General features: G+C 43.0%; 1 protein-coding gene across 4 annotated transcripts in view; it reads right to left on the bottom strand.

Annotated features, from left to right (window-relative positions):
• The window catches only part of RNF130 (ring finger protein 130), a 131,964-nt gene that overhangs the window by 80,002 nt on the left and 38,988 nt on the right, over positions 1-12,974 (bottom strand). For all 4 annotated transcript variants that reach the window (XR_012125105.1, XM_037002134.2, XM_037002133.2 and 1 more), the window contains exon 3: positions 1,094-1,344. Coding sequence is in view for 3 of the 4 variants with exons in the window: in XM_037002134.2 (XP_036858029.1) it covers positions 1,094-1,344 (251 nt within the window). In the remaining variant the exon portion in view is untranslated. The remainder of the gene's footprint in view (positions 1-1,093; positions 1,345-12,974) is intronic.

Below are 12,974 nucleotides of genomic sequence, written 5' to 3'. Positions count from 1 at the left end.
AAAAATTATAATAAAAAATTTTTTAAGTCTGGAGGATACTGTATAGAGCCCAGCACAGAAATGGTCAATAAATTAGTTTTCAGGTATTTTATAGTGATTTTCAGATGAAGAAATAAGTTGAGAAGCTAAGTACACTGTCTAAGCGGGACTCTGGCAAATTTGTGTTAAGGCTGGGATGTGACCTCAGGTCTGTTCTATACCAAAGTCTGTGCTCCTTTCATTAGAATGAGGAAAGATGAAAATTTCAACTCCCCCCTGGGGGAGCTGGACATCCTCTGTTTAAGGAGGAAATGGCATTATATAAAAATTGGCTTCAAACCACTTTCCAAACAGTTCGCCCCTTCGTTTCCTATGAGAAAAGCCTAGGGCTGGGCCTGCAATCTAACATCTTGACCCCAGGCCCAGGGTGGATATTTTGTCTACTGCACACCAACAACGAAGCAACAGACTCCCCATCTGCAGGCTCTCCACTGCACAGCCAGCATATATTCTCCTTCCTGTGTCTTCATTCATTTGCCCAAAACCCACTGAACATTTTGGCTGTGCTGGTCATGGAATTTCTAGGATGACTATCTAGACATATCTCTTCCACTGGTCCTTCTCCACCTCACTATCACTCCATGGCTATGCTTGGATAGGACAGGTAATTTATTTTTAATTATTTTTTTCTGAATAGATAATACATAGTTCAAAATTCACATTGGAAAAAAATTCACACAGAAAAAGGAGTGTCTAGTGAAATCTCCCTCTTTAATCTGCCCAGCTCCCCTCCCTCACCACTGACAACCAATACTGCTGGCTTAAAAAATGCAACTTTGTGATATTTCTTCAAATTACTAGAATTAGCTAATCATGTTATAATATTAAGCTGACCACCTACTTAGAATATTCCAAGTGATCACTATAAATGAAATGATTTACCCACTTAGGTATTTAAGATTTCCTTAAAATACTTGCGTAGATGTTTTCAACATGTTAAAATGACTGAGGGTTAAAATTTTTTTGAAGAAAAAATACTTCTATTATGTATGACCACAACAGACATCTATGAATTATGGCTGGTAAGCATCAATTACTACAGAGCACAGCTCACCTGGTTCCTGTCGCGTGCATGTGTATACCTGATCTTCTGAATGAAGTAGAATATGAGCCAAGCTGAAGAAATAATCATCAAGACAATAAAGGATATTGACACGAAGACTAGAGAGCCTCTGCTGAAGTTCTTTGGTGGCATTCGAGTTCCAACAGCTATTGTCATTTGTACAGAGATGTTTTTCTCCAGGTAACTCAAAATATCCTTACCCCTCAATTCTGTAATCATGACAGCAATAATATCTCCAGTGCCTGTAATGTAAAATAAATATATATACTCAAGTGACATTTAAAATTAATAGGTAAAAATGCTACTTAGAAAAACTGCTACAATTTTTGCTAATGACCAGGGTTTGCAAATTCAGCTTTTCAACGGAAACGAAAGTTGGCACCAAGTGGGAACAGGAATTTGTTGTGTAGTACTTACGACTTAAAACAGACTGAAAGCATAACATGAATACAGTGTTTAGAGCCATATTAACTTGTCTTACAACTATAATTAAAGAACAGATTATTAAATCAGCCAAATGTGACAAGAGAGTACAAACATGATCTTATACAGCAATAGAAATCCAATAAAATCATGGCAGTTTCTCACTACAAAACATTTTCCACCTTTAAATGCTCTTTAGAAAGTCTCAACTCCTTAAGAGAAAAGCACTGTTATTTACAGTACAACAACTAGTACTTTTTGCATTAGTCATTCTTAGCAATGTTTATGGAGCACCTACTGTGTGTAGAACTAGCCCAAGGAATAGAAAGCAGTACAGGGTGTGCAGTTTTATAATTTCACTGACTTGGGACACAAACCCAGTAACAGAGTCCCAACAGTGAAATGCCAAATGGTGGCATCTGTTATTAACAATTAGAACTAACTCTGGTCCTGTGTCTAGACATGACTGGAAGAAGGTTCCTTTCTGGTTTACCAGAACCCTTCTGGAAACCAAACCCTCATTGAAACACGTCCAAGCTTCAACACTCTTGACTAGCTTGGCATCAAAATACTTCCAGATTCTCAGCTGCCCAAAGGTCCCACCACAGCCACAGTCCACTGACAGTAACCCTAAGGATGTTCTCAAGTTGCTCTCAGGGTTATCTAGTTCTCCCGCCCACGTAACTTACAGAAGCAGTCACCCAGAAAAGGCAAGTGACTCTCCTTAAGCATTTATTTGCTGTCTCTTTCCTCCTCCACAGAGGAAATACTTTCCCACTTCAAGGAAAAAGGGAATCCTTTCTAACAGATAACTAGCTGTCAGTGCTGACGCAGTGATAAAGTTGCAATATGCAACTTTATCATGTGCCTTCTTCAAGGAGACTGTAAGACTCTGGGGATCAGAGGAAGCAGAACATTTCATTTTGAGAAAAAAGAGCAAATTATAACCACTACTTCATATCTGAATAAGGATTGTGCATGTATAAATGTAAACCACCAAAACAAAATGAGCAAACCCCTCAAAACTTGCCTTTTTAAAGGCTTTTTCAGTGGAATGATACTAAATGTTTGGTTTATGTTTTTAATTTACAATATTTAGCTAAAAAGACTATCCTTACATCATCTGCAGTCAAAAGACCACATGCAACAGAAAAGAAATTCAGTACTTACAAGGATTTCATAACAAATTCAACCCAGTGGAACATGTTATTTTGTATTACCTTATTCAAAATTGTGCCAGCCACTTTGTCAGAATGGCAGTTTATCAGAATACTGATTTAAAAACCCCCAAACAAAAAGAAAACTGCAAAATTAAAGCAACAGTTAACATCTAGTCATCTTTCTGAGATAAGAGTTCTGATCAGCAAGTTAGAGAAGATCATATAATCATGCTAAGTCATTTTAAATTCCCATTCAGAAACCTTAGGTTTGTGCTTTAGAAATGTTGTTCAACAGGTAAGGAGCTGTGGAATGAGATACCAGGTATGGCTATAAAGTAACTGAGACGGATCCCACAAATGACACATGACAATCAGTCTCATTGCTTTATAATCACACCAGGTACACATGATTTTAGAAAGCAGTTCGGAGGCTCCCTCTTGAAGACTCAAGCTGGAAAAGGAGCAGGGAGAGCTGCACAGTGGCCAGGGGAACCAATCACGCAATGGTCATTCATTCAGAGACACTACATGTGCACTGCCTCGTATCAACTGCAAAGCTGTCTGGGAAAAGAAGCACTTAATTACATCAACCATCCGTTTAATGGTGTTTATTGAGCACATACTATGATCACATTCATCTTCCAAACGTCGTGGAAAATCACCTGCTGTGAAATAAAAGAAAATGTAAATGTTGGTCTCTGCCCCTGGTTCCTGGAACAAAGCTCCTAAAACCCTTGTGATTTCGTAAGTGAGAAGTGCACTAGGAGCATCTTTAGTCTGGTATTTGGTCTGTGCCCTTGGTTCCTAACATACAGCTCCTAAAGCCTTTGGAATTTCAGGGTAAGAGGAGTGCCTTTGGTTTTAATGAGGTGACTCGTGGTGAGCTCCTGGACAGGGACTGATCACCAGGAAGACCAGGCCATGATGAGAAGCTTGGAACTTCCTGCCACACCGCCATCCTCTGGGGGCCCAGGCAGGGACTGCAGACTGAGTTAATGACTGCTCATGCCTACGCAGCAAAGCCTCCATAAAAATCCCAGTAGCGTGTGGTCCAGAGATCTTCCGGGCTGGTCACCATGGAGGGCACCAGGAAGGTAACAACCCGCATTCTTTGCCCTATGAACCTCTTCATCTGGCTGTTCACCTGTATCCTTTAGCAGATCCTCCTTCATAATAAACACTTAACATAAATAAAAATATTTATAATGCAAGTGTTTCCTTGAGCTTTGTGAGTCATTCTAACAGTTTCAAAGCCAAGGAAGGGATAATGGGAACCTCGATTTATAGCTGGTTGGTCAGAAGCACAGGTGACAATCTGGGATTGCAATCAGATTCTGAAGGGGTCAGATGAGTCTTGTGGGACTGGGCCCTTAACTTGGGGGATCTGAGGCTCTCTCCACACAGTGTCAGAATTGAACTGAGTTAACAGGACACCCAGCTGGTATTGCTGAGAACTTCTTGATGTAGGGAAAACCCACACACATTTGGTGAACAGAAGTGTCTGAAAGTGTTCTGTGCAAGGAGTAAAGGAGACACAACAAAGGAGTGATTTTTCCTTATACCTGCTCTTGATTACATGAAAACGGCATCTACCCTCAAAGGGTGAAGGAGAAGCTTAAAGGGTCTAGAGATAGAAACTAAACACAGACAGTCTTGGGAGTACAAAGGAGCCAGAAGAGGGACAGGAAACAGACAGAGGTGCTGCTGGTCAGGCAGAATGGAGAACAATTACAGCAGGTCACACCCAGCAGAAGGGCTAGGTTCTTAACCATGTCAGGACATAAATCACTTAGTTAATCTGATGATGGGGGAGCTTCCTAGAAGAAAACGCCACGCTCCATCCCCATTTCAGGAGAGGTCCAGGGACCTCCTCATTCCCCACCCCTAAAGCTTATCTGGGCAACAGACCCTGATTTAAGTATCTCTCCAATATAACTTTTTAAGACATGAGAAGCCATGGTCCAGCTTTGCACCCAGAGAAAATGTAAGTCTCAGGATAAAACCAGGGTTAGATCAGGTAAGAGTTAAGGACAAATGAGACTATACTGATGTAAACACTCAAGGAGAGCTGACAAATATTTGGCAGCCCCACCACCAGTCCCACACCCTAAGCCCTTGGCAAGCATAGATAAATCATGGATATGGCCTCAGAGTCCCATGTATTTATGTCAATATACCCGCCAACCAGGACTGATTTCCCAGGGATGGCGATTACGTAAATAATGAGTCATGATCCTTGTTTTCACCTCTGTTCTTGAAAACCTCCTCCACTGTTATTCTTTGTGAATCTTTGCTTTCACTGCTTCATTGTGGCTACTTTAATGAACAATTCTATTCTTTCTCCTTTTATTCTAAGAATTTTCAAACCTACAAACAATTTCTATACCATACGAACATGCATACGCTTTCTGTTTGGGTTTGTTAACTGGTAGCCTTTTACCTTTTCCACCTTTCTTACCTTTTCTATATTTATTTTTGCTGAACCAATTGAGAGTAAGCTGTAAACATGACATTGCTTCCTTAAATACTTCAGCATTACCTCCTAAGAACAGGGACTCAATTCATTTATCACACTCAAGAGCTTGACCTCTGATACAATGCAGTTCCTGTAACATATGGTCCATATTCCAATCCCTCTGCCTGGCTCTTATGACGACGTTCAGAACGGTCCAGTTCAGTGCGCAGGACCCAAACAGGCCTGTGAACACCGTGTTCTGTTGTCTCCTCTGATCTAAAGCAGTCACTTTCGGTTGTTGGTGACATTAAAACTTTTTGCTGAGCTCAAGCCATCTGTTCGAACAATGTCCTTCAAGATTTGTCTGTTTGCTCACAATCTGATCTCCAAAGACATTTTTGGTGAGGATGCTACACAGGAAATGCTGTCCATGTGCCACATCTCAGAAAGCACGTGTCGGGTTTTCCCTCTACTGGAGACAGCAGCAAACTCTGTCCCTTGGCATGTCTGGTTATCTCCTTTCCTCGTTTTAATTAACAAGCAATCTGCAGGTGGTGCTTTCAGAATGCCCAGTCCCCAAAAAACTTTTGTTCAGTGCTCCGGGCACCACTCATGCTGGCCTGAATCAGTTACTACCATAGTGTTTGCAAAATGCTATTATTTGTTCTATATTTTGTTAGGTGGCTTTGTAATCAGAAGCATTAATATTTTTCCTACGTATCTTTTTTTCCCATTAAAAAAACAGAACTGCAAGCCAGAGACGGGTAAGATTCCTCAAGGGAGGAACAACCTAAGACAGGCACAGTCGCAGGGGGCCATCAGGTGAGAAATTGGGGATCAACAGAGGTGAGGCTTAGAACCTCAAGCCCCCTGTTTTGAGAGAAATCTTCTGCATCTGTGGATGTTTTATTGCCCTTGTCTAGCTTGGATTAACACATAGACTACAGGCACACACCTGATCATCTACATCTGCTCTCTTACAACACTAAACTATGTTTTCTACCTTTATCTTGCATCTACCTACCACTTCAGCATTTTATTAAAAAAGAAATAATAATAATGATAAAGGGAGAAATGTGGGATCCACATATAAATCAAGTATAAAAATCAAATAAATATTCATATTTGACCTGATTGTTTATAGTTCATAATGCGTGATCAAAACCGAAAGTTTCTGTGATGACTGCCCTTGTACTGTTCACCACGGAAGAACTTACTCACTATGTAAGAATTTGTTCACCATGTAAGAACTTGTTCGTTACGCTTCAGAAGATTGGAGACTGACAACAATTAGGCTTGAGATGGATTAATGATTGTGCATTGAGCATTGACTCCCCTATACAGAATTTTACTGTTAACAACCATTTGATCAATAAATATGAGAGAGGCCCTCTCAAAAAAAAAAAATTACAACTCTTGTTCATACCTTGAGAATTCTTAAAGTACTTGATCATATAATTGTATTTTTTGTAAGCATTAAATAAACTCTTGGAAAAGATAAAAAAAAAAACAGAACTGCAATTTTTCTGTAAAAATGGGTCTCGCCACCCCCCAGCAATTCTATTTTTTAGTGGGGAAAAAAAGACAAGTGGAAAAATATGGTAATGCTGCTATTATCCTGACTAAAATATTTTTCAGGGGCCAACATATGGAACCTAACAATTAATCCCCTTTGGGCTCTGGAGCCGGAATGTCTAGGTCCAAATCCCAGCACTGTCCTCCATCTCTTGGTGCTTCATTTCTTCTTTCAAGAAATAAGCTGTTACCTGCAGGCCCCATGGCAGATACTCAGGAAATGCTACTGCTTACTGAGCAAATCTTACCTGTGTTAATATTAGTCATAGAAAGTACAGGAAGGCAGTCTTGGGAGGAAACCCCAAAGTCCCCCTGCCAGCACTCTGGAACTCCTATTCTCTCTCCAATCCCTCCCCACCACTCGGGTACCTGCTGACCAATGTGATCTCCTGGCTTCCATGAGGATTCAGGCACAGCTCAGGGACACCCCCAACCACACACACCCATTGGGAAGCACTGGCAATCCTCCCGCCCAGGGACTCTCAGGGCAAGCCCAGTTCTGCTGGACAGCTGATGCGTTAACCCTAGAAAGACAGGTCCAGGAAGGCAGCAGAAGACGAGCTGTCAGAGGCACTAGGGCACGGTAGAGAGAGATGCCTTAACTGTGAGCTTTTCTACTAAAAGCTTACTATATTTTTAAAGAAAACAGCATCCCTGTGCAAATCCCATTTTGCAGAGGTTTTATTTCTTAGCAGATGAATTTGTCTGTTAAGTTCTAATCAATTTTGAAAGTGTTAAGGAATTTTAAAGCTGCTGGATCACTTAGGAAACTTCCCATAAAAATGAGTTTGGGGGGATGCAGTATTCCCACAATATGGGTCCATAATGAACTTCCATGCCTTCTGGTAGGTCACTATAGATGGCTTGAGAGTGATTCCTACAGAATTCAATGCCTATTTACATGCAAAGCAGAACACCAGACACTTGAAGGGAAGGAGGTTAGAACAGCTATAAAGCTCTAGAACAGCTCCTGCTGAGGGAGGGTGGGTGCAGTGCGGGGGGACTCCCTGGGGCCCTGTCAGGAGCCCCAGCCGGCCGACCTGGCCTCGGTGAGTCTGCTCACTCCGGTTCCAGGCCTCCGCTTCACTCTTGCTTCCAATGACTTCATCTGAGTTCTCCTCGAATGACTACCCTCTTGACTTCTTCAAAACTAGTGCTCATTCTTTTCTTCACTAACCCCTTAAAGAATCAAGGGAAAAATAAAAGATATGCTATTTTCTTTTATGAAATGAATACAGCAATAATTCTGAGAAGCAGATGACAGGTCACACCAATTAGACTCCCTGCTGAGTCTTGTCCGTGGTTTATCGAAAACATATATTTGTCATGTCACTCTATTCAAAGCCTTTGATGTGTCCTTTCTGTCAGCTAAATAAAGTCCAAACTCCTTAACCTGGCATTCAAGGCACTGGGGGGCCGGTGGGCCTGAGGGTAACTGACGGTCATGCGATGGCAGACATGCCCTACTGACCACATGGAACTGCTGGTCAGAGTGACTGAACCAGCAGCTTGTGTGGTTCATGTCAAATGGAGGGGTAAAACCAGAGGAGGACAACTGGGAGAAATGGAGACAGGGTTCAAGGAGCTGGAAGTCTCAACAAAACCAAAGACAGGAGGCGAGAAAGGGAAGCAGCAGTGGTAAGAGAATAGGACACTGGAGTTGAGACTCAAGAGGTGGAACAAATCCGAGAGATGAGGAGGCCCAGGGGAGCGACCATGGGAACAGGCTCCTGGAGAAGCAGAGGGTCCAAGTGCCTGTGGATGGGATCTTAGGGTACGTGTCACTCTCCGTGATTGTGACGACAGGAGGGCCATGCGTGGGTAAGCCAGGAGTCAAGACCTCTGATAAATGTGGGAACTGAATGTCTTTGACATGGAGGGACATGGGGTGTGGAGCATGAGAATGAGGTGAAGTTCTGTTGTAGAGAAACTGTATGAGTTTGAAAGCAGCTGTGCCAACCCGGAAAATCACCAGCACCACTATGTCCAGTCGGTGCCCACAAAGGTTCACAACGCTGGGGTTCTAAATTGTCCTGAGCTGAAGCTCTCACCTGAATCACCGCCACAAGGCTGACATTCGGGAGCTCAATGTGTGAGCCACTGAGACTCCACAGTCACTCAGTAACTGCTGGCAATGCGCGGCTGCAGTCCCTCCTCAGACAGGAAAGGTCTGCTGAGAGCCTCGCCCCTTATTCCTGGGCAAGTGCTTCCGTCCCACACAGGCCCAGCTAGGGCCCAATGCTCAGGCTCCACACAGGGTTCCGCTCTTCTCACAAATCCACCCCTGACTGTGTGCACCCACCACATATCTCTCAGGGTGTTTCTTCCACCTGTCATAAAGAGAAAGGATGAGAGGAGCAAACGCCTGCATGGACAGCTTCTTCCACCATGTGAGCAGCTGAAAGGTGATGAGGAGGGCCATCAGCAGAGGCACAGAATCTTCTGGTTAAGGGTTCTTAGGGGTCCCCTTCAACATAATACAGAAGCCCCATAAATGACACACTTTTGAGGCATCTACTTCTATCCATGGGTAGTTCTAAGTATAGAAAGGTCTTCCTTATAACTAAAATCTTGACTCCTAAATGCCCAGTTATGGCTCTTGGTTCCTTCCCTGGAGAAGCACTACTGAATAAATAAACTGCCTTTCACTTACTGGTGGTGTAAATACCAGGACGCATATGTACTACAAGACAAACATCTCCCTACATCTGAATAGTATATTCACAGGGGTACAGCACAAGCTTTCAGTGCTGTCAGCAGCCACGGCACATGCTGGTGTGTGCTGGGCTCATGGCTGAAGGGTTCTAGGAGTCTGCCTAGGAATGACCTGAACCATCCCTAAGCCAGGTCTCCATAGCCCCTTGTTACTGATTTTCCGAACCCATGTACAGGTTGAATTGACTTAATGAATACTTCTTTTGGTTGTTATGTATGTTCCAAGATTCATCTAGTTTTGTGTTATTTTCAAGTTGAGATACTTACGTTTTCTTAGAAGTTTTGGACAGAAGAAGTTTTTAATGAGTGAAGAAAGGTTAAGTACTGAGCTAGACATCCGCCCAGGCAAGGCTTCTGCTGAGAGGGATGCACGAGCCTCCACACCAAGCACCAGTGCTCTACAAGCCTTCACATCAGTTACCTAGGTTTGAGAACCTCTAAGTGGGAAAGCTCAGTGAATTAAACAGTTAAGAAAATGGATGGTGCTGGTGGGAGCCAGGTTCTCACTGCTGGAGTGGGAGTTTACAGGTAAGCAAGGGGAGGAGGCTAGAAGTTGACCCATTTGGTCAGGGATTCGAGTTGGAGACACGGTATGAACTTGCTCTTAGCTTAATACAGACAGATGGTTACATACTGCGACACTTACAGATATGCATATGTAGGGATCAGTGTGCGTGACCTCCTTCAAAGAGTATCAGATCCCTGAGAGAAAAACACAACTTTCCAGGGGAGAAGCCTTACAAACCCCAACAAACAGCCAGGTGGTCAAGGTCAACATCACAGTGATTCATCAAGTCCTGCATAGCAAAGAGTTATCTTGCCCTAAAATACTTCTCAACTCACACCCTGTGAAAGCCCTGAACTGAGGAGCACCATAAGGCATCAATCAAGGCGTAAGGATCCTCACCAGGCCCCGAAGGCATGCGGTCAGCCTGGCCATACCACCGCTTAACAGCCCACCGCTGTGTGACTGACTCGGCTCCTGCGACTGTGAATCCAGGTCATCATCATGTGAACAACTATCATATAAAAGCTGTCTTCCATCCTGTAACCTAGGGACACAATCTCTCAGCCAGTGCTCTAAGTTTATGCGGATCCTTAATGTATTTTAGCTTCTTCCTCTTCTGCTGCTGGGAGGCAAAAAAGTAGGCACATGAAAGGCACATGAAAGACACAACGGCGAATCAAATGACAAGTTCAAGCAGCCTACACAGGACACAGAGCCTGCTGTGCCTGCGCCAGACAGGAAGGCTAGCACATAAATCCTCTCAAGCAGCTGGCAGGTGGAGAGGCTCTCATTTCCACTTAAGATTCTGAGAAATGAAGGAAATATTTAGAGCTTATGAAAGTTTTTAAATGGAATCATCAGCAGTTATTTTTTAAAAGCTATTTTTATTTTTTAATAGCTATTGCCTAAATGTTTCAGTTTTAGATTTTTTTTATAACTATGAATTTTTAAAAAGGTGTATGGATCACATGGAAGATACATAAGAAGTATTTGCAAACTCAGGCAAAAAGACAGATACAACTTAAACTCATTTCCTGCCAGGGCAGGACATTTAAACTGAGGGTTCCATCTTTTCTGAGGAAATTAAATTCAAATTCAATTAGAACCTATAAACATTAAACAATAAAACAACAGTATCACTATTACTCATTTTCTTGGATTTTTAGAATAAAGGTAATAGATTTACATTAAGTAGCTCAAATCATGGACATTTAAAGGCAGTTTGCGATGTGCTTGTGATTTGTTTTTACTTGTTTTCATAAAGTTTGATTTTTTTTAATACTCCAAGTGAATTTTCTATATTTTACAAAGTGTGATATTTTTCTGTTTATTGCTAGGTAATAAACAGAGCTACATAAGGTTTTTTTAAAGAGAATACGATGGAAAGAAATGAAGTCATTTAATTAATTCTGTTCAAGCTGCAGAAGGAACAAGAAGCAGCACTCCATACTGCTGACTGATACAAGGATCGAAAAGCAACATTATTTGGTTACATGTTTATCTGAATTATGTCATCGTCCTGTTAATAACAGAAAGAATGCACACAGATTCTTACAGATATACAAATAAAACTATGAAAGACATTTCCAATTTGACAGTGATTTGAGACAACTTCAGACTTAAACAGTAATAGCAAAGTCCATATACATTTTTAAAAACCAGGAAAATCCTTAACTTTCAGACAAATGTGCATAATTTTAAACTATCCAAGAGCCCATAACTTTCCTTTTATGCTGCCACATATCCGTTAACTCCATTACGAACAACTCACTCTGCTAACTGGAGGTAACAAATAAAACCACACATTGAGCGGTCTTTCCTGTTAATGATGTCACAGGTGCTGCACTGGGGAAGATGTCCTTCAGTCACCAGATGAAGGGCATTCATTAGAACAGGAGCCAGCTCCTCAAACGCCGTGGGCAAGGCCAGAAAACAGCATACTTATACTTAATGTGGAATTTAAAGATCAGTTATAAACTACATCCTTACATGAAGCAAATGATTACCAAAACTGTACACCTTAATGAAATCATTTCAATGCGGCACATGCCTCTTTTGCTCAAGGCATTTGCTGAGCACTGCGGAGAAGGAAAGACAAGAACCAAACTTGAATGTGAACTCAACAGTCCCATCCTTTCTACCAATCAAGCACACAATGATGACACAACGGGACAGGACGAACTGTCAAGAGGTGCAAGGGGTGTTGAAGATTGGGCTTTTGCAGCATACTCACTCAGGTGCCCTCCAGGTGTGCCTTCTCTCCCACCCTGTTCCTGAGTTTACATTACAATGCACAGCCCAGAGGCTCACCCAAGGTTTCCTTACTGATACTAAGGGTGGACAGAACTGGCCCGCGAGCAGGGTGGGGCTGAGACATGGATCTTTGGGCCCACTCCTGAGGTTGTGAGTTAAGGGTTGGGGAGCCCCCAGTGGTTCTGAGGCAGGGGTCCTCATGGACACGCTGCCCTATTGGACAGAAAGGGCTCTGCAGGGAGAGAGCTGCACATTGAGGGGCTAGGGAAGCAAGCTCTTTTCAGCGCACGGAGATTTTCTCTGGGTAAGAACTGGAAGAGCAGGAAGCTGAGACATGGGGAAGTTGGAAAACGTCAGAGAAAGCTAGGGGGTGAAGATGGGCACTGTGGCAGGCTTGTGAGGCCGCCGTGCTGAGCCTGCGTGCTCATGCATTTTCAGGGGCGAGCAGGTCGTGCCACTGGACTGAAAAGGGGTCTTTCCATAACTGCTGCCCCCGCCTCTTAACTCGGACTCCATTAAAAACGGTGTCTACCAGGGCACCTGGTTCCCAGGGCCTTCCTGCTTCCACTCCTCATGGCCCTGGGGATCCACTCTGTGGGACGTGCTTTGCCACTACCTCTTGCCTACGTTCCCACAGCCCCTACCTGATGCTTCCTGCTGGGTTTCCAAAGCCTCTATTTCGATGGCAGAGGAGCCAGAACTACCCAAGGTGCTTAAAACAGAGTAGAGCTGCACAGCTGCTAGGCTCGCAGTTGCGGCCGGTGTGTCCTTCCACAGCTGCAG

This window comes from Manis javanica, chromosome 14 (genome assembly GCF_040802235.1).
Source record: "Manis javanica isolate MJ-LG chromosome 14, MJ_LKY, whole genome shotgun sequence".
Taxonomy (NCBI): domain Eukaryota; kingdom Metazoa; phylum Chordata; class Mammalia; order Pholidota; family Manidae; genus Manis; species Manis javanica.
This window is presented reverse-complemented; position numbering and strand designations above follow the sequence as displayed.